The sequence below is a fragment of the Pan troglodytes genome, chromosome 2 (assembly GCF_028858775.2).
Source record: "Pan troglodytes isolate AG18354 chromosome 2, NHGRI_mPanTro3-v2.0_pri, whole genome shotgun sequence".
Taxonomy (NCBI): Eukaryota; Metazoa; Chordata; class Mammalia; order Primates; family Hominidae; genus Pan; species Pan troglodytes.
In genome coordinates, this window is record NC_086015.1 from 62551343 (window position 1) to 62573908 (window position 22566).

A 22566-nucleotide genomic window follows, 5' to 3' on the forward strand; every position below is an offset into this window, starting at 1 on the left:
GACAGGGGCCCAGGTACCCCCTGCCTGAGCAGAGTACAGGAGATAAAGGGCACCTAGCATCCTGGTTTCCCAACAAGTCTTCCCTTTGTTGGGGGAAATGGCTCATGGGGCTAGGGGGTTTCCAGGTGATCCCAGGTAGATCCCTCTCTAGTGGGGCTGCTCGAGGAGTGAGCACCTGTAAGCGTAGCCTAATTCACGACCATCTTCTAACCAACCCAGGCGCCGAGCTATCAACCGGATGTGGAATGCCCTCTGCATGGCAGCCTTATAACGCTCATTCTGGGTCATGAAATAATTGTCCTTACAGCTAAACTCCGGGTAACTGTGGATGATGCTCTCTGCAGAGGACAGAGAACAGAGGGCTTAGGGACCTGGGTGAGGTTTCTGGCACCTTCAAATCTTCTCACCCACTTGCTTCATGGATCTGGAAAGGAAGTCAGACATTATTGTTATTTTACAGATGACAAAACTGAGGACCAAGGTGGGAAAGTGAATTGCCCAAGGTTACAAAGCTATGCAGTGGCAGAATTTTAGGACCAGAATCCAGGTCTTCTGCTGCCTAGGACTCTTCTATCCCCTAGGTGGGCTCAGGCAATATTGACATGTGAAGATTGTCTTTACAGTTCGAAGGAATGAATCTCTAACAGTGGAATTTCAAGGGCAAAGTTTGTTATTTGGAAGCAGAACTGCTAATGAAGGACTCTTCTTACAAGAGAAGCATGGGGCATAAAACAGATGTCCCATTCCCCAGCTTCCCCTTACCAACTTTCCTGCGGAGTGCAGTGTTCTGGGCACCTCCATCAAGGATGTTGGTGAGCCGTTCCACGTCAAAGGACTGCATATACCTCTCGCTCTCTATGTCGGGGTGCATTTGCCTGCTCCAGGTATCCCCCAATGACACTCGGTGCACTGGGCTGCCCATCCTATCCTGGATCTGTCTGGTGACTGTGGAGAGACACTTCCAACCCGGCTGCTCCGAGGGTCTGCTCTCAGCATTGGTCAGTGCAAAGAACCTGTGTGCAAGAGGAACTGCCTAGGGCTGGGTGTCAGCCAGGGCTGGTTGGTAGAAGAAAGACATCCCTAAGTACCTGAATGCCACTCCACCTCCCCACTCCCCCTGTGGACACTGGCTGTGGACCAGGCACTGTGTGCATGGTAGGCATGGTATGCAGCCATTGCTTGGTACATGTTTGTTCAATACTTGTTAGCCAAGATTGGACAGGGCCTGACCCCAAAGACTGGGCTCTATCCACTGCAGTTTGAGTTACATGAATTGCCTAGGGAAATCTTCACAAAAAAGTCAGTGAAGCTTACACCTGAAGAAAATAATCCTGGAGAGGTTGAGTGGCCCCTAGCCACACAGCTGGAGATGGCCAGGAGTTGGATGGGGTCTGACCACAAAGCACATGACTTGTCCATACTACAGCTCCACTGTGGAGGATTGCTGGGGGCACCTTGGTCTCATTAAGCTGCTCCTAGGTTCTAGGATCACTCAGCTCCATTTCTATGAGCCCTGCAGGTGTATTGTGGAACTGAAGGGAGGAAGCCTTCTTCCTGCCTGTGAAGTGTTCCCCTGGAGCCCCTGAGTGTCTTTCATACCCAGGTTGGACCCTATCTCCTTCATAGCAAGTGCTTGGCCTCTGAGAAGCCCCTATTCCTCCAGAGTGAGGCAACCATGAGGTGCAGTCCATCCTATTTCACAAGTCTCTTGAGGCCATCTGCTCCTTGCTATCTCTTTGGCTAGCATCCAGGGCACTGTTATCTCTTACTTGGCCTCAGTGTTCCTCTTATTTGTTCTCCCAGCTGCCAGGTGAACTCTTGAACTGCAAATCACATTGTTTTCCTCTCCTGCTTGGAATCTGCTCCTTGGGGCCCACTGTTTGTGGAATGGAGTCCTTGCTGTGTCTACCCACCCCTACTCCACTCACCTCTCTCCTATGTCAACTTACTGCCTTCATCCCTGGCCTCCACTCATTCTCTTCCTACCCTTTGCCCCTGCTGTTCTCTCTGAACAAAGTTCAGCTCCCTCATTCCCTGGGTGCTCTAGGGTTAGGGACAAGTTCTTATTTGCTTACATGTTCCTCCCACAAGGCCTGGGAGGCCAGCTCTGCGTTTCCTAGCTTGCAGCAGGTATGTTGTAAATCTCTCCGGCAGGCTGCCATGCTTTTGATCCCCTTCCTTCCTGACCTCAACCTGACAGATGCACTGCTGTTATTACCATTTTATGGAGAGGATGTGGGCCTTGGAAAGGGAGGAGACTTTATAAGGGTCATGCAACCACATGTAGCAAGTGATTCATATGAGGCTTTCAAACCAATACCCCCAGCAGGGCTGTGGGGGTGCTGGCAAGGGGCCCCATCCTCTGCCCCCTGGAGTCCTGCAAGTGCACCTAGTACGGCTCCTCTCGTCCTGCCTTACCTCTTTTCCTTGCTCTGCTGCCACTGCCTCCTTGCTGTTCTGAATGCTCCAGGCCTCCCTGCCACTGCCAGCTTTTGCTAGGGCATCTCCATCTGCCCAGAACACCCTTTCTTCAAATGTCACTAGGGCTTTTTGCATTGAACCTCATTTAACCTTAAAGAGGCCACCCTCTTTAAAACCCCAAGCCCCCTCCCCCGGCATTCCCTGTCCTCACTCTGCTCTCCTTTTTCTCTTTTCACTTATCCCCTTCTGACATTTGAGATCATTTACTCATTTCGTATGTTTTTGTTTACTTCCATCTCCCTGCTACTAACACAGAAACTGCAAGAGGGCCAGGATCTTTGTCACTGTCATGCTGTGACCCTAACACTTAGTGCAGGGCCTGATTTGCAGGAGGTGCCCAGTGAAGAAAGCCTTGCTCAGGGTCTCTCGGAGCTGCAGACAGGGTCATCACGGGGGCAGCCCTCTCCTCTGGGGTCTCCCAGTCCCTCCCTGCCCAAAAACCTGGCTCACCTGGCTCCCCTCTGTCCTGTGTCCGCACTGTAGGCCGGGCTGGCCTCTCCCCGGCTGTAGGCCGCAGCCTCTGGCAGGCTTGTGGTCCTGCCCTTCTCTCCTCCCACAGAGGGGCTGGAACACAGAAGCTGAGAGAACCTGCTTGGCCAGCTCTCAAGCCCTTGTCTGCTCTCAAGCCCTTGTCTGGGCTTATGGAGCTCCTCTCCTTCCTCCCTCTCTTCCTGCATGGGTGTGACCTTTGTGCTTGTCGCTGGGGCTGCCCTGGGAGGACTGCTGGGAGGTTGGAGCCCTTACATCTCAAAGCCAGGGATTCCTTTGACACTACTTGTACCAAAAAGCTGTGTACCCCGGCAGTGTTTCCAAAGTGATATCCTGGTCTTCCCTGATCTTTCACTGTGTGCCCTTCAGGCACTCAAGCTGTTAATATCACGCGAGCTTAATAGGCTCCCCTCAGATGGTCCTCATGTGAAGGGATTGCTCTGTAAGGTGTATGTTTTTCCTCTCTCCCCATGTTTCTGCTCTAAAATATGGCTTGTCTTATGCTTAGCATCCCCTGACATTCCCTGGAAAAATATTTGTGGAGCATCCATCTGTAGTGTGTGGGATCCAGATGGGAGCTGGGTCTTAGTGAGAGGAATGAGAGGCTTAGAGGTTCCCTCCCTGCATAACCACCTTGGAAAGTCAGAAGCGGCTCCCCATTTTGCAGGTAAGGAAACAAGCTCAGGGAGGGGATGTCACTTTGTTTGGGTTTGCACAATAAGTAGATTACATAACACATTTGTGTAAGACTGGGAAAGAAATCAAGGGGCCAGTAGGAGATCAAGGCTCCTGTTCTGGCAGGACTTCTGAGCTATGTTGACTCTGAGCAGGTGTACTCCTTTCTGGGCCTTGGCCTCCCCTGTAATGCAAGGTATTTGCTCAGTAAGGAGCCTCACAGCACCCCATCATATCCCTAAGGTAGTGTCTAGCTTGTGTCTGTAGGAAGAGGCAGGACCTGTGGCCCAAGCTTTGCAACTTATCACCTAGTAGGTCCTTCTGGAGCTGTGGGGCTCAGACTCCTGGCAGTCCTCATTGCTGTGGGCAGTGGTTTCAGGGAAGGTGGTCTTGGCCCCACTGTTTGGAGGTGAAAGTTCTTACTTACACCTGGACTCATCTCCACCAAGGATTTATGCTATCACTGACCATGGGCAATGACTTAGTTCCTCTCTGCCGTAGAGAAAGGCTTGGATTGCAGGAAGTGCCCAGTGAAGAAAGCCTTGCTCAGGGGCCCTTGGAGCAAGGCTTTTTAATAAACTCTCCATGTTTAAATTGTTTTCTCATCCACTTTGAAGCTGACCCTGTTCTGTATGTTTTGGATGTGATCATTTTGATTTGTTGCACTGAAATCTTGAATTCTCTAGCTTAAAAAGGCTTTTTAAATTACAAAATATTTCAAACTCGTACAAAAGTGGAGAGAAAAATATAATGAACCTGCATGTACCTAACACCCAGCACTAACAATGATCACACTTGTCTCCTTGTTCTTTGTGTTTAACTTTTTATTTTGAAATAACTTTAGAATTTCAGAAAGCTGCAAAAAGTTATTGTATATCCTTCACTCAGCTTCTTCTAAGGTACAGTTATGAAACCAAGCCATTAACACTGCTGCAATATTGTCAGCTAATCTTCAGAACTTATTTGAGTGTGTCAGAGGTTCTCCAAGATCAACCTCAGGTCCAGTGATTTGCTAGGAAGACTCATAGAACTTAGAAACTGTTATACTGAGCCAGGCGCGATGGCTCACGCCTATAATTCCATTGCTTTGGGAGGTTGAGGCTTGAGGATCACTTGAGGCCCGGAGTTTGAGACCAGCCTGGACAACATAGCAAGACCCTGTCCCTACCAAAAAAGATGTAAAAATTAGCCCAGTGTGGTGGTGTGTGCCTGTAGTGCTAGCTCCTTGGGAGGATGCAGTGGAAGGATTGCTTGGGCCCAGAAGTTCGAAGCTGCAGTGAGCTATAATGGAACCACTATACTCTAGCCTGGGTGACAGAGTGAGACTTTGCCTCTAGAACAAACAAGAAGAAACTGTAATACTCATGGTTACAGTTTATTACAGCAAAAGATTACAGATTAAAATCAGTAGAAGGAAAAGGTACATAGCACGAAGTCTAGGAGAGAATAGACTGAGCTTCTAGGTGTCCTCTCCCAGTGGTGTTGTATGGACAGCATTTAATTCTCCCAACAACGATGTTTACAATATGCACGAAGTATTGACAACCAGGGAAGCACACTTTTGAGGCAGGAGAACAGCAGAAGGAATTGGAGGTTGGATAAAGGGTGGAATGAGCGAAAGCAGAAGCAAGGTGAAGGGGTGAGTGAGCAAGAAGCAAGAGAAGAAGCAGAAGTTAAGCAGCCAAAACAAAAGTAAGATAAAAAACTGAGTAAAGAGACCCCATGGCTGGCAAGATCCTGACCAAACCAGTAAGGGGCAGCTCCTCCGAGATAGGCATGCTCATTAGAGCGAAAAAGCATCTTTAACATGACCCCGTATGATAATCAGCTCATTAAAGCTCATGCATATGGACTGCATATCATGCATGTACTTGAGATTATGGAACGGAGGCGACGTGCAAGCACACAAGGGCCAAACAAAGTAAGCAACACGCCTATCAATCAAAAGGCAGACACTAGCTAGAGATTCGGCAGCCTTGGGAAAAGAAAGGGAAAAAAGAACACATAAGAAGACCACAAGCCCAGGAAACTGATGCTGATCTCATCTCGCAGAGGTCAGCCCACTCTGCCCTCTTTGAGAGTATAATGCTGTGCTTAATAAACTATTGCTGCTGGCTTTGCTACTTGTGTGTGTCACGTCCAGTTTTTTGGTTTTTTTGTTTTTTTGTTTTTGAGACAGAGCCTTGCTCTATTGCCCAGGCTGGAATGCAGTGGCTCACTGCAACCTCTGCCTCCTGGGTTCAAGCAATTCTCTTCCCTCAGCCTCCTGAGTAGCTGGGATTACAGGCATGTGCCACCATGCCCGGCTAATTTTTGTATTTTTAGTAGAGACAGGGTTTCACCATGTTGGTCAGGCTGGTCTCGAACTTCTGACCTCAAATGATCCACCTGCCTCAGCCTCCCAAAGTGCTGGGATTATAGGCATGAGCCACGGCACCCGGCCCAGTCCAGCTTTTCGTTTGGGACACCAAGAGCCTGGAACTGCATGGCACCATCTGGCAACACCTTGGTGTCCAGAGTTATTGCAGTCATCACAGAGCCATGGGATGCTTGTGTGGTTGACCTTAGCTACTCAGTCTCCATCGACTCCAGATGTGAAACTGATAGAGTGTGGCCTAAGGACCCACTCGGAATCACATTATTAGTATAAACTGCCTGGCATGGCCCAAGGCCCCAAGTATACAAAGATACTGTTTTCAGGCAGGATATTCCAAGGGCATAGAGGTTACCTCCCAGGAGCTGTCAGGTGCCAGTCCTTTCTTTGGACTATGCAGGGTTTGAAATATTGCTGAGTTAACATTTTTCTGCATATTGAGTTTTGCTAGTTTTCCCACTAATGTTCTTTTCCTGGTTTAGGATTGAATTCAGGATCTCACGTTGCATGTAGTTAGTTGTCCTGTCTACATGAAACAGTATAGTTCCTCGGTCTTTCTTTGTCTTTTATGACCATGATACTTTGAAGAGTACTGGTCAGGTGTTTTGTAAATGTCTTTCAATTTGAATTTGTCTGCTGTTTTCTTGTGATTGGATTGAAATTAAGTTCTTGGTTTTTTTTAAATATTTAGTTTACCATACCCTATGTATATAAAGTTTTTTTGGTTTATTAAAATGCATCCACTTGTCAGTGATATTGTTTTGCTGATAATCAGAAATTTGATTCCTCATAGGTAGTATTAAAATGCTATTTTGTATTCTTCCTATTTTTATACTTTAAAAATATTTAACTTATTTATCATTGAAAAATAAAGATAGTATATCTTTATCATGGACAATCAGGTGTTTTGAAATATGTATATGCATTGTGGAATTGCTAAATCAAGCTAATTTACACATTCATTACCTCACATACTAATTTTTTGTGGTAAGAACACTTAAAATCTACTCTCTTAGCAATTTTCAAGTATATAATACATTGCTGTTAATTACAGTCACCATGCTGTACATATTGTATTATGTTATTGAAACCACCTTTGCAAACATTGTAACTGAGAAAATGATGACAATCAAAGAAATCTGACCTAACTGACTCCATCTTGCTTCTAACCTCCAAACTGTCCTTGTTCATTCCTGGGCATAGGCCAAACTGATTTTGGGAGGAACTGAATTTATAGTTTAACTTTGAACAAAGAAAGTAACAGCCCTTTCCCAAAATAAACTCCTTTCTTGCATGAGGACTAGACTGCCTTTGCAGGACAAACAAATTAGCTACAAGATTAGAAATTATGGTTTAGGAGTCATGCAGCTGGACTCCTAAGCCTGTGTGTGTGTGTGTGTGTGTGTTTGTGTGTGTGTGTGTGTGTGTGTGTATTCTGATGTTGGGTGCATATATGATTGTTATATCCTCTTGATGAATTGACTTCTCTATCATTTTATAATGACCTTCTTTGTCTCTTTTTACAGTTTTTGACTTAAAGTCTATTTTATCTGATACAAGTATGACTTTTCCTGCACTCTTTTGGTTGCCATTAGCATGGAATGTCTTTTTCCACCCCTTTACTCTCAGTCTGTGTGTATCTTTGTGTGCATGTGTGCGTGTGTGTGTGGCAGGGTCTCACTCTGCTGCCTAGGTTGGAGTGCAGTGGTGAGATCTCGGCTTGCTGAAAATTCTGCCTCCCAGGCTCAAGTGATTTTCATGCCTCAGCCTCCTGAGTAGCTGGGATTACAGGTACCCGCCACCATGCCCAGCTATCTTTTGTATTTTTAGTAAAGATGGGGTTTTGATATGTTGGCCAGGCTGGTCTCGAACTCCTGGCTTCAAGTGATTTGTCCACCTCAGACTCCCAAAGAGCTGGGATAGAGGTGTGAGCCACTACACCTGGCCCTCTAGTGACCTTCCTTGTCTCTTTTTACATTCTTTGATTTGAAATCCATTTTATCTGCTGTAAGTATAGCGACTCCTGCTCTTTTTTGTTTTTCCTTTGTGTGGCATATCTTTTTCCATTCCTTCACTTTCAGGCTACATGTGTCTTTAATGGTGAAGTGAATTTCTTGTAGGCAGTATATAGTAGTTGGGTCTTGTTTTCTTAATCCATTTAGCCACTCTATGTCTTTTTATATTTATTTATTTATTTGAGATGGAGTTTTATTCTTGTTGCCCAGGCTGGAGTGCAGTGGCACGATCTTGGCTCACTGCAACCTCCACCTCCCGGGTTCAAGTGATTCTCCTGCCTCAGCCTCCCAAGTATCTGGGATTACAGGCATGTGCCACCATGCCCAGCTAATTTTTGTATTTTTAGTAGAGACAGGGTTTCACCATGTTGGCCAGGTTAGTCTTGAACTCCTGACCTCAGATGATCCACCTGCCTCGGCCATCCAAAGTGCTGGGATTACAGGTGTGAGCCACTGTGCCTGGCCCCTCTCTATGTCTTTTTAAATTTAAATTAAAAAAATTGTTTTAGAGGCAGGGTCTCACTGTGTTGCCCAGGCTGGTCTTGAACTCCTGGGCTCAAGCAATCTTCCTACCTCAGCCTTCTAAGTAGCTGGGGATACAGGTACATATCACAGCATCTGGCTTCCATGTCTTTTAATTGGAGAATTCAGTTAATTTACATTGAATTTTATTATTAATAGGTAAGAACGTAATACTGCCATTTTGTTACTTATTTTCTGTTTTGTGATTCCTCTCTTTCTTTCCTACTGTCGTACTTTGGGGTTAAATCATTTTCTCTGGAAGTATGTTTTAATTTGTTGCCTTTTATTTTTAGTGTACCTATTATAGATTTTTGCTTGTGGTTACTATGAGGCTTACAAAACACATCCTGTAGATATAACAAGTTATTTCAAACAGATGACAATCTAACTATGATCACAAAGAAAAGAAACAAAGGGCAACTAAAACACTCCATCTTTAACACTTTAACTCCATCTTCCCACATTTTCGTTTTTGTTTTCTCAATTTACATCTTTTTGTATTGCCTACCTTTTAACAGGTTGCTGTAGTTTTTATTTTTGATAGATTTTTCTTTTAGTATTTACACGAGAGATATGAGTGGATTATATACCACAAACTTATAATAGTAGAGTATTCTGAATTACTTTGTGTACTAACTTTTGCCAGTGAGTTTTATACCTTCAAATGTTTATGTTTTGCACATTAGCATTCTTTTCTTTCAGACTGAAGAACTCCCTTTAGCATTTCTAGTAAGATGGGTCTAGTGGTGATGCTTTTGTTTGTCTGGGAAATACTTTTTTCTTTTTATAGATTAAGGGGTCCAAGTGGAATTTAGTTACATGGATGTATCATGGAGTGGGAAAGTCTGGGCTTTTAGTGTACTCATCGCCCTAACAGTGTACATTGTACTCAATAGGTAATTTTTCATCCCTCACCCCATCCTGCCCTCCCACCTTTTGGAGCTGCAAATGTTCATTATTCCACTGTGTATGTCCATGTGTACCCATTGTTTAGCTCCCACTTACAAGTAAGAACACTCAGTATTTGCCTTTCTGTTTCTGAGTTATTTCATTAGGATAACGGACTCCAGTTCCATCTGTGTTGCTGTAAAAAATATTTCATTCTTTTTTTTTTTTTTTGAGATGGAGTCTCACTCTGTTGCCAGGCTGGAGTGCAGTGGTGAGATCTCGACTCACTGCAACCCCCGCCTCCCAGGTTCAAGCGATTCTCCTGCCTCAGCCTCCCAAGTAGCTGGGACTCCAGACACGTGCTTCCATGCTCAGCTAATTTTTGTATTTTTCGTGGAGACGGGGTTTCACCATTTGGCCAGGATGGTCTTGATCTCTTGACCTTGTGATCCTCCCGCCTCGGCCTCCCAAAGTGCTGGGATTACAGGCGTGAGCCACCTCACCAGCAACATTTCATTCTCTTTTATGGATAAGTAGTATTCTGTTTTTTATATATACATATAGTAAATATATATGCAAAGAATTTATGATTAAGTCCTCAAAAACAAACTCAACAAAAACATATATGTGTTTAAATATATGTTTTTGTGATAACTAAACTATATATATTGTTTGTGCTAAGTATATCACATTTTCTTTATTTCATAATCTGTAGATGGATGCTTAGTTTGATTCTATGACTTAGCCATTGAGAATAATGCTGCAATAAACATAAAAGTGCATGTATGTTTTTGGTATAATGACTTCTTTTCCTTTGGTTAGATACCTAGTAGTGGGATTGCTGGATTGAATGGTAGTTTTATTGTTAGTTCTTTGAGAAATCTCCGTACTGTTTTCTGTAGAGCTTGTATTAATTTACAGTCTGACCAATAGTGTGCAAGTGTTCCCTTTTCTCTGCATCCTTGCCAACATCTGTGGATTTTTGACTTTTAAATAATAGCCTTTCTGACTGGTGTAAGATGGTGTCTCATTGTGGCTTTAATTTGTCTTACTCTGATGATTAGTGATGTTGAGCATTTTTTTCATGTTTCTTGGCTGCTTACGTGTCTTCTTTTGAAAAATGTCTGTTCGTGTCCTTTGCCCACTTTTTAATGGGGTTATTTGTTTTTTTTCTTGTTGAGTTGATTGAGTTCCTTGTAGATTCTGGCTATTTTCCCTTTGTTGGATGCATCACTTACAAATATTTTTTCCCATTCTGTAGGTTGTCTGTTTAGTCTGTTGTTATTTCTTTTTTGTGCAGAACTTTTAATTTAATTAAGTCCCGTTTGTCTATTTTTGTTTTCATTGAGTTTGTTTTTGAGGACTTAGTCATAAATTCTTTGCCTAGGACAATGTCCAGAAGAGTTTTTCTCAAATTTTCTTCCAGGATTTTTATAGTTTCAGGTCTTACATTTAAATCTTTAATGTATCTTATGTTAATTTTTGTATATGGTAAGAGATATGGGCCTAGCTTCTTTCTTCTGCATATGGCTGTTCAATTTTCCCAGCACCATTTATTGACTAGAGTGTTCTTTCTCTACTGTATATTTTTGTTGACTTTGCTGAAGATCAGTTGTTTGTAGGTATGTGGTCTTATTTCTGGCGTGTCTTCTCTATTTTATTGACCCATGTGTCTGTTTTTATACCAATACCATGCTGTTTTGATTACTGTAGCCTTGCAGTATAATTTGAAGTCAGGTGAGGTGATGCCTCCAGCTCTGTCTGTTTGCTTAGGATTGCCTTAGCTATCAGGCTGTTTTTTTGGTTCCATATAAATTTTAAGATTTTAAAAAATTCTATGAAAAATGACATTGGCAACTTGATAGGAATAGTGTGAATCTGTAGATTGCTTTGGGCAGTATGGTCATTTTAATGATATTGATTCTTCCATTCCGTGAGTATGGGCTGTTTTTCCATTTGTGTCATCTACAATTCCTTTTATCAATATTTTGTAGTTCTCTTTGTAGAGATCTTTTATTTCCTTGGTTGATTTTATTTCCTTGCTATATATATACATATATATATATATACACACACATATATATATACACACACATATATATACACATATATACACACACATATATATATACACACACATATATATATACACACACATATATATATATATATATTTTTTTTTTTTTTTTTTTTTTTTAGACGGAGTCTCATCTGTGTTGCCCAGGCTGAAGAGCAATGGCATGATCTTGGCTCACTGCAAGCTCCACCTCCCAGGTTCATGCCATTCTCCTGCTTCAGCCTCCTGAGTAGCTGGGACTACAGGTGCCCGCCACCACATCCGGCTAATTTTTTTGTATTTTTAGTAGAGATGGGTTTTCACCATGTTAGCCAGGATGGTCTCGATCTCCTGACCTCGTGATCCGCCTGCCTCGGCCTCCCAAAGTGCTGGGGTTACAGGTGTGAGCCACCATGCCCAGCCGATATATATTTTTTGTAGCTATTGTAAATGTGATTGAATTCTTAATTTGGTTCTCAGCTTGATTGTTATTGATGTATTTAGAAATGCTAGTGATTTTTGTACATTGTTTTGTATCCTGAAACTTTATGACATCTAGGAGTCTTTTGGAGGAGTCTTTAGGGTTTTCTAGGGATAAGATCGTGTCAGCAAACAGAGATAATCTGACTTCCTATTTTCCAGTTTGGATGCCTCTTATTTCTTTCTCTTGCCTTATTGCTCTGGCTAGGACTTCCAGTACTATGTTGGATAGGATTGGTGCAAGTGGGCATCTTTGCCTTGTTCCAGTTCTTAGCGGGAATGATTTCAACTTTTTCCCATTCAGTATGAAGTTGGCTATGGATTTGTTGTATACGGCTTTTATTATTTTGAAGTATGTTCTTTTGATGCCTAGTTTGTTGAGGTTTTTTTTTCTTCCTATCTTAAAGGGATGCTGGCTTTTATGGAATGCTTTTTCTGCATCTACTGGGATGATCACATAGTTTTAAATTATCTTTATGTGGTGAATAACATTTATGTATTTGTGTATGTTGAATGGTCTTCACATCCTTAGAATAAAACTCACTTGATTGTGGTGTATTATCTTTTCGATGTGCTCTTGGATTCAGTTTGCTAGTATTTTGGGAAGGATTTCTGCATCTATGTTAATCAGGGGTATTGGCCTGTAGTTTTCTTTTTATGTTGTGTCCTTACCTGGCTTTGGTATCAGTGTAATATTAGCATCATACAATGAGTTAGGGAGGATTCCCTCCTCCTTGATTTTTTAGAATAGTTTCAGTAGGATTGGTAGCAGTTCTTTGTACATTGGTAAAATTTGGCTGTGAAGCCATCTAGTCCTGGGTTTTTGTTTTTGTTTGGAGATTTTTAAAATTATTGACTTAACTTCACTACTCATTATTGGTCAGTTCAAAATTTCTACTTCTTCCTGGTTCAGTCTTAGGAAGTTGCATATTTCCAGAAATTTACCCTTTTCTTCTAGATTTTCTAGTTTGTGCATGTAGAGATGCTCAGTAGTCTCTGATGAACTTTTGTATTTCTGTGATATCGGTTGTGACACCACCTTTATCATTTCGGATTGTGTTTATTTGAATATTCTTTTTTTCCCCTTGGTTAATCTAGCTAGTGGCCTATCAATTTTGTTTATCTTTTCAAAGAATCAGCTTTTTGTTTCATCGATCCTTTGTATTGTTTTTCAGTCTCAATATCATTTAGTTCTGCTCTAATCTTTATTTATTTTCTTCTGCTACCTTTGGGTTTGGTTTGTTCTTGCTTTTCTAGTTGCTAGAGGTGAGATGTTAGGTTGTTAATTTGAGATCTATGTTTTTGAGGCAGGTATTTAATGCTTTATATTTTCCTCTTAGTACTGCTTTTGTTGTATCTCAGAGGCTTTGGTATGCCACATCTCTGTTTTACCTCTGTCTCTCTGTCTCTCTCTCTGTCTCTCTCTTTCCCTCTCAACAGGGTCTCACTCTGGTTTCCCAGGCTGGAGTGCTAGTGGTGCGATCTTGGCTCACTGCAGCCTCAACCTCCTGAGCTCAGGTAATTCTCCCTCCTCAGCCTCCAGAGTAGCCGAGACTACAGGCATGTGCCACCATGTCCGGCTGATTTTTTGTATTTTTAATAGAGATGGGGTTTTGCTATGCTGCCCAGGCCGGTCTTACTCCTGGGCACAAGAAATCTGCCCACGTCAGTCTCCAGAATGCTGGGATTAGAGGTGTGAGCCACTGCACGTGGCCTCTATTTTCATTCATTAAAACATTTTTAGGCTGGGTGCATTGGCTCACGCCTGTAATCCCAGAACTTTGGGAGGCCGAGGTGGGTGGATCACCTGAGGTCGGGAGTTAGAGACCAGCCTGGCCAACATGGTGAAACCCCATCTCTACTAAACATACAAAAAATTAGCTGGGCGTGGTGGCAGGCACCTGTAATCCCAGCTACTAGGGAGGCTGAGGCAGGAGAATCGCTTGAACCCATGAGGCAGAGGTTGCAGTGAGCCAAGATTGTGCCATTGCACTCTAGCCTGGGCAACAAGAGCAAAAATCCATCTCAAACAAACAAACAAACAAACAAAAATTTAAATTTTTGTCTTAATTTCATTATTTACCCCAAAATCATTCAGGAGTGGACTGTTTGATTTCTATGTATTTGTATAGTTTTGAGAGTTCCTTGGTATTGATTTCTAGTTTTATTCCATTGTGGTCCAAGAAGATATTTGATATGATTTTTATTTTTATTTTTTGTATTTGAGACCTGCTTTATGGCCAAGCTTATGATCTCTTTTGGAGAATCCTCCATGTGCCAATGAGAAAAATGTATATTCTGCACTTTTAGGGTAGAATGTTCTATAAATGTCTGTTAGGTCCATTTGGTCTAGAGCTAGTTTAAGTGCAGAGTTTCTTTATTGATTTTCTGCCTCAGTGATCTGTCTATGTGCCATCAATGGGGTGTGAAGTCCCCTGCTATTATTGTGTTGCTGCCTATCTTATTTTCTAGGTCATAGTATTTGTTTTATGAATCTGGATACTCCAGTGTTGGGTGCATATATATTTAGGATTGTTACATCTTCTTGTTGAATTGATTTCTTTATTATTATATAATAACTTTCTTCACCTTTTTTTACTTTTGGTGATCTAAAGTCTGTTTTACTTGATGTAAGTATAGCCACATTGCTTGCCTTTGGCTTCTATTTGTGTGGAGTATCTCTTTCCACCCCTTTATTTTGAGTCTGTAAATGTCTTTACTTGTTAAGTGGGCTTCTTTTAAGCAGCATATGGTTAGATCTTGTGTTTTTTTAAAAAATACATTCTGCCAGTCTATATATTTTAAGTGGAGCATTTAGATCATTATGTGCAAGGTTAATATTGATATGTGAGGATTTGTTTCTATGATAATGTTAACTGTTACCTAGTTGCTTTGTATTTTCAATTATGTAATTGTTTTACAGGATCTGTGAGTTTTATACTTTTGTGTGCTTTTATGATGAAGAGTATTACCTTTTCATTTCCGTGTTTAGAACTCCTTTGAGCATTTCTTGTAGGGCTGGTCAAGTGGTGGTGAATTTCCTTAGGGTTTGCTTGTCTGGAAAGTATTTTATTTTTCCTTCATTTAAAAAGCTCAGTTTAGCAGATTACAAAATTTTGGCTGAAACTCTCGGAAAGACTCTCCCAGGTTGTAATCCTTAGTAAGACTCTGAATAAAACAAACTCTAACTCTTAAATAAATAAATAAGTCTCTTTGTTAAATTTCTCTAACAAATTTCTTAATTGCTCTTCTGTGTTATCTTGGAGTTTGTTCAGTTTCCTTAGAATTGTTATTTTGAATTTTTGATCTAAGAATGCACACATTGTTGTCTTGTTAGGGTCAGTCATTGGCTTCTTAGTTTGTCCATTTGGGAAGGTTACATTTCCTTTTTTCCTATTGTTTCTTGTAGATATATATCTATGGCTTTGCATTGAAGGAGTAGTCATTTATTCCTGTCTTCTCATTTATTCCAGTCTTCTCTGTCTGGCTTATTTTGGCCTTTCTAGGGTTTGTTTGTTTAAAGGTTCTTTGCAGTTACCATGAGTCCCCATAATGCTAGATTACTGCCTTTTTTTGTTGTTGTTGCAGTAGATGGTGCCTGAATCTAAGGTTTGTCTTGACTCTTGCAAATGGTCAGAGCACTACCCATCCTAAACAGGGGGTTCTCAAAAGCAATACCTCAGCTGTGGGGGAAGGCTGGCTAAGGGTTCATGCCCAGAAGACCCATGGTGTGTACCTCCTACAGCATGGTGCTGCTGAACAGCCTTTGGCTGAGATAAAGGGCAGAGTTTCATGGACTGGAGTTTTTAGTCCCACATCCTCTTTTTGTTACTAGCTTCCCTTAGGGGTTTTTCTTCTTATAGGCACTTGGGATGCTGGTTGAAGCAGGAATGGGTTTTCTCCAAGGGAACCCAAGATGGTGGGGAAGCTGGCTGTCTGCCTCAATCTTACTTTTTCCAGTGTAGAAACTGTGAGTCAGGGAGAAAGTGTCATGGATAAAGAAGTTTGTTTCTCTTACTCTCTCCTCAGAGTTTTACACTTTTCTGTGGCCCCAGGGATTGTCCTAGTCTCTGATTTGAGTTCTGGGATGGTGTTGATGACATTTGTCTTGGATTTCTTTTTTGGTTTTCAGTGGAGGAGAGTGAAGTGCTTCTACTTTACCATTTTGTTGAAGTTGCTCCATTTGTTCTTGATGTCATAATTTGCATCTTTTAATATTATGTATCCCTGTATTAGTCCATTTTCACACTGCTATAAAGAACTACTTGAGACTGGGTAATATGGAAAGAAAAGAGGTTTAACTGACTGACAGTTCTGCATGGCTGGGGAGGCAACTTACAATCATGGTGGAAGGTGAAGGGGAGGCAAGTCACATCTTACATGGTGGCAGGAGAGACAGAGAGAGCAAAGGGGGAAGTGCCATACTTTTAAACCATTAGATCTGGTGGGAACTCACTCGCTATCATGAGAACAGCATGAGGAAAATCCACTCCCATGATCCAGTCACCTCCTACCAGGTCCCTCCCCTGACACATGGGGATTACAATTTGACATGAGATTTGGGTGGGGATACAGAGTCAAACCATATCATTCCACCCCTGGCCCCTCCCAAATCTCTTGTCCTTCTCACATTTCAAAACCAATCATGCCTTCCCAACAGTCCCCCAAAGTCTTAACTCATTCCAGCATTAACTCAAAAGTCCAAGTCCAAAGTCTCTTCTGAGATAAGGCAAGTCCCTTCTACTTATGAGACTGTAAAATCAAAAACAAGTTAGTTATTTCCAAGACACAATGGGAGTACAGGCATTGGGTAAATGCTCCCATTCCAAATGGGAGAAATTGGCTAAAACAAAGAGGCTACAGGCCTTATGCAAATCCAAAACCCAGCAGGGCAGTCATTAAATCTTTTATTTTATTTTATTTTTTTGAGACGGAGTCTCACTCTGTTGCCCAGGCTGGAGTGCTGGAGTGCAGTGGTGCGATCTCGGCTCACTGCAAGCTCTGCCTCCGGGGTTCATGCCATTCTCCTGCCTCAGCCTCCCATGTAGCTGGGACTACAGGCACCTGCCACCACACCCACCTAATTTTTTATATTTTTAGTAGAGACGGGGTTTCACTGTGTTAGCCAGGATGGTCTCAATCTCCTGACCTCCTGATCCCCCCGCCTCGGCCTCCCAAAGTGCTGGGATTACAGGCGTGAGCCACCGTGCCCAGCCAAATCTTAAAGCTCCAAAATAATCTCCTTTGACTCCATGTCTCACATCCAGGCCACACTGATACAAAGGGTGGGCTTCCAAGGCCTTGGGCAGTCCCGCCCCTGTGGCTCTGCAGGGTACAGCCCCTGTGGGTGCTTTCATGGGCTGGCATTGAGTGTCTGTGGTTTTTCCAAGTGGATGGTGCAGCTGTTGGTGGATCTACCATTCTGGGGTTTGGAGTATGGTGGCCCCCTTTTTATAGCTTCACTAGGCAGTGCTCCAGTGGGGACTCTGTGTAGGGGCTCCAACCCCACATTTTCTCTCTGCCTGCCCTAGTAGAGGTTTTCCATGAGGGCTCTGCCCCTGCAGCAGACTTCTGCGTGGACATCCATTTGTTTCCATACATCCTCTGAAATCTAGGTGGAGGTTCCCAAAGCTCAATTCTCACCTTCTGCACACCTACAGGCCCAACACCATATGGAAGTTGCCAAGGCTTGGGGCTTGCTTCCTCTGAAGTGATGACCCAAGCTGTACCTTGGCCCCTTTTAGCTGTGGCTGGAGCTGGAGCAGCTGGGACACCATATCCTGAGCCTACACAGAGCAGTAGGGCTCTGGGCATGATCCATGAAACCATTTTTCCCTCCTAGGCTTCTGGGCCTGTGATGGGAGGGGCTGCTGTGATGGTCTTGGACATGCCCTGAAGACAGTTTCCCCATTGTCTTGGCTATTAACATTTAGCTTCTCTCTCTTTTTCTTTTTTTTTCTGAGACGAGGTCTTTCTCTGTCACCCAGGCTGGAGTGCAGTGGCATGATTTTGGCTCACTGCAACCTCCGCCTCCTGGGTTAAAGTAATTCTCCTGCCTCAGCCTCCCAAGTAGCTGGGATTACAGGTGCTCACCACCACACCCAGCTAATTTTTGTATTTTTAGTAGAGATGGGATTTCACCATGTTGGCCAGGCTGGTCTCTAACTCCCGACCTCAGGTGATCCACCCACCTCGGCCTCCCAAAGTTCTGGGATTACAGGCATGAGCCACCATACCTGGCCTTAAAATCTAATAAAGATTAAAATCTCCCTAGATTAACAGACAGACTTGACAATATCGGTTCATCTTCCTCATGCAGAAAAGCACATTTGTCTTTCATTCTTTCCCTGTAGTGTCTTTTATTCCTATTCGTGTTTTATTAATTTTCTTGGAATAAATCACATATTTTGAGTTAAATTAGCATTTATTCCATTTATTTACTTGTTTAAAACATCGTATCCAATGTTACCCATTTTTTTTTCTAGCTATGTACTCCAATATAGAAATTCCTTAGGCTTTTGGGACTTTAGCTTGTGTTACTTCGTTAGGCAGAATGAGCTAGACTGTGCTGCAGTAATACAGCACTCCCAAATCTGAGTGGCTAAACACAAGTTTTTTCCTCCCTCATGCCAAGTCCACTGCTGGCATAATAAGCATCAGGACAGCTGTCCTCTGTGTGGTGAGTTAGTGAGCCAGCCTGCTTGACTTTATGCTTCTCCATCTTAATGCTCAGCCTCTGCACTTGCCACCAAGGGGAAGAGGGAGACCTGAGGATCCCTGGGTCTTCTCACTGCCTCAGCCCAGAAGTGACCCTCATCACACTCCTGCTCCTATTTCATTGACCAGAACGAGTCACAGGACTCTGCCTAAGGACAAGGGGGCTTAGAGGCAGAGTCTTCTCTGGAGAGGAGAACCAGATAGGGGAAGCCATGCCACACCCATGCCCGTGGCTTTTTGGGGTTTGGGGTTAGCAGACTCAAGCAGAAGAGAAATTCCCAGGAGTTGTTTTAAAATAACAGTGAAAAGGTTAGATAATATGGGGGCACTCGGAGCTGGTGTCAGAAGGTGTGAGGTGATACCTCCCCCCAAAAAATAAGGGCTGGGAGAAGGGCAGGGGGTCTTGAGGTGGGCCAGCCATTGGGGAGGGATGGATGTCAGACAAGTTTAGGGACTGAGAAAAGTAAGTGAGTGGACACAGGGCCTGGAAGGGTCTGGTCAGCAAGAGACATGAGGGAATGGAGCTACCAGGGACAGGAAGAGGATGATAATGAACTTTCCCTGAGTGCTGGCCCTGTGCTTGGTGCTTGCCAAGTACTTTATGCTTGTTAACTAAGTCCTCTAACAATCTTTGAGGCTGGTACTCTTGGAACTCCCATTTGACAGATGAGGAACTCAGAGATGTTAAGTCACTTGTCCCGGGTCACCAGCTGTGGGGGTGCCAGAGCTGGATCCCCTACCTTTCCCAAGAATCTAAAGTCTGCGTGAATTTGTAGCCTAAGCTGTTAATAATCGTGCTGTGTCACTTTGTCAAGATATCCATAAAAGAGAGAGCGAGGGAGGGAGAAGGAAGTGCCATCCTTGAAATGTGTCCAGCCCTGCACTAGGCACTGGTGTAAATGTCCCAGAAACTGCTGGACACATAATCGTCCTCAACACATATCTCTCTCCTTCCCCCAGTTTCCTGAGCTAAGGGCAGAGATGTGGACTTCTGTGCCCCATTTGGCCACTGTCTTTTTTTTTTTTTCTTTTTCTTTCTTCTTCTTTTTTTTTTTTTCGAGATGGAGTCTCGCTCTGTCACCCAGGCTGGAGTGCACTGGCACGATCTCAGCTCACTGCAACCTCCGCCTCTTGGGTTCAAGCAATTCTCCTGCCTCAGCCTCCTGAGTAGCTGGGATTTCAGACACCCATCACCATGCCTGGCTAATTTTTGTATTTTTAGTAGAGACGGTGTTTCACTATGTTAGACAGGCTGGTCTCGAGCTTCTGACCTCAGGCGATCCACCTGCTTGGCCTCCCAAAGTGCTGGGATTATAGGTGTGAGCCACCACGCCTGGCCAGCCACTGTCTTTTCTAAAAGCCATGAGTGAGATGGGGCTGGGATTCTTGTCCCAGGGGCCTACTCTGCCAGATTGGTAAAGGCGGGGCTGCCTGCCGGCAGGGAAGGAGGAAGGGGGAAGGCTGTTTGGCCTCAGCATGCTTGCAGAATATTTCTGGTGACAGATGGGAAAGCTTGAATGTGGGTGCTTTGCAAAACATCCTCCTGCAGCCTCCACCAGCGAGTGCTGCCAGGATAATAAAGCCAGGCAGATGTGGGTTCAGATAAAATGGGGGTAATGACAGTCTTGGGGATTAAATGAGAGAATTCATATAAAGTGCTGAGCACAGTTCCTGGCACAGGCACTAGATGTTCAATGAGTGCAGCTCTCATTACCCTTGTCACAGATGTTTAAAATGGAAAATGAGGTTCAGCAAGTTGCCCAGGCTTGTGACAAATAAGTGGCAGAGCTGGGGCTTGAATCCAGGTCTGGGCCATAGAATTAGCTCTTGTCTCCCCACCCCACTGCCCCAGCAGGACCAGAGCTGAGCAGTTCACCTGGGATTTTAGCAATATAGAATCACAGGAAGAATGTTCCTGCCTTTCCCATAAAAATGCTGTTTTGAAAACAGAACATTATGTAATTAATGTCCTTTCTCGGGCAGATTTGAGCTCTGATTCCTCTTGGCATTTTATGTTAAAAAGAAGTTTTTCTTTTCTGGCAAGCCTGCATGATTGCTAATAACAGTGGAGCAAAATAATTTTTGCTACAGCTAGGAAAAGAATTTTTCCTCAATCCTCATGAGTTCTTAGTTGGGACGGACCCCTGTAACAAGACAGATTGATGAGAAAAACAGTTTAGTGACGCGTGCAATGCATATCACGTGGCCGCAACTTCAGTGAAAAGTAACTCAAAGCAGTAGCTTAGAACTCTGGCTTATGTAACATCTTCAACAAAGAACAATAAATCTGTGGAGAAATGACATGACAAAGGTAAGCAATTTTAGGCTTCCAACAGCTGGAAGCTCAGGAAGGTAAATATATGGGAGGAAACCATTGGAGTGAGGTTTCCTTGCAGATTCCTCTGGTGCCATCTCTGAGCTCTTAGGAGTCTAGAGTTGTCTCCAGTAAAGGTGAATTTATATCCTGCCTCTAGGCAGATAAGGGGGAGGGTGGAGGGAGTTTTCCTGTGTTTGCTGCTTCTTAATTGCCTTCAACTCAAAAATAATTTTATGTCAAAGAGGATACTTTGGGGGGACATATCCTTTGACAGCCACTATAGGTTGAGTTCTTACTATATTCCAGGCCTAGGCCTCATTGCTTTACAAACAAACTCTCATTTAATTCGGAAAACCCTGTGGAGTAAGTACTTTGACACCTGTTTTACAGTTTAGGAAACTGAAGCGCAGTTTTTCCTAAAATTGTTGCTAGTGGATGGTCGACACAGGATTTGAAGCTAGGTTTTGGAATTTTTCTGGTTTTTGTCTTTTTTTTTTTTTTTTTTTTTTGAGACGGAGTCTCGCTCTGTCGCCAGGCTGGGGTGTAGTGGCATGATCTTGGCTCACTGCAAGCTCTGCCTCCCGCGTTCAAGCGATTCCCCTGCCTCAGCCTCCTGAGTAGCTGGGACTACAGGTGCCTGCCACCGCGCCCAGCTAGTTTTTCGTATTTTAGTAGAGACGGGGTTTCACCATGTTGGCCAGGATGGTCTTGATCTCCTGACCTCATGATCTGCCTGCCTCGGCCTCCCAAAGTGTTGGGATTACAGGCATGAGCCAGTGTGTCCAGCCTGGTTTTTGTCTTTTTTTGGCCATGGGATCTGTGTTTAAATGGAAATACATGGAAACAAACATTGAGCTGCTCTAATTAAAGTTGAGAAAAGTGATGATGAGGGCAAGGAGATTATAAATGGCTTGGTGTCACTCCTCACTTCCCCCATGAAGCAAAATTTGAAAATCACTGAATTGTTCTGCTTTCTATGACTCCTTCTATGTTTATAGATAAAGATTGGATTTCCTTTTCTGCCTTGCCTTCTGGGAGGCTCAGGCCTTCTTTGTTATACTCAGTCATGCTAATTCTCTTCAAATTGGGGTTCTGGACCAGGCACAGTGGCTCACGCCTGTAATCCCAGCACTTTGGGAGGCCGAGGTGGGCAGATCACTTGAGGTCAGGAGTTCGAGACCAACCTGGCCAACATGGCAAAACCCCATCTCTACTAAAAATACAAAAATTAGCTGGGCATGGTGGCACATGCCTGTAATCCCAACTACTCGGCAGGCTGAGGCACGAGAATCGCTTGAACTTGGGAGGTGGAGGTTGCAGCTGCATTCTAGCCTGGGCAACAGAGTGAGACGTTGTCGCAAAAAAACAAAACAAAAACCAAAACAAACTGGAATTCTGAAATAATTTTCTGTTTCCCATCTTCCCATTACAAAGCCCTTCTTTTACTCTGTGATCACCCTTTAATCAGGCTGGCATGGTGGCTCTCGCCTGTAATCCCAGCACTTTGGGGAGGCTGAGGTGGGAGGATCGCTTGTGCCCAGGAGTTTGAGAC

At 43.6% G+C, this 22566-nt stretch overlaps 1 protein-coding gene across 2 annotated transcripts in view; it reads right to left on the reverse strand.

Annotated features, from left to right (window-relative positions):
* Positions 1 to 3133, reverse strand: part of ACOX2 (acyl-CoA oxidase 2) — a 32112-nt gene extending 28979 nt beyond the window's left edge. Inside the window, exons 1-3 of one of the 2 annotated variants that reach the window (XM_516559.7) lie at positions 2932 to 3133; positions 763 to 1013; positions 176 to 338 (exon numbers count right to left, since the gene is read on the reverse strand). In XM_516559.7, coding sequence (XP_516559.2) covers positions 176 to 338; positions 763 to 922 — 323 coding nt within the window. In that variant the 5' untranslated portion in view covers positions 923 to 1013; positions 2932 to 3133. Of the gene's footprint in view, positions 1 to 175; positions 425 to 762; positions 1014 to 2931 lie in introns of both variants that reach the window. The other variant, XM_024355549.3, reaches the window with a different exon arrangement.
* Between the last annotated feature and the right edge of the window lie 19433 nt (positions 3134 to 22566).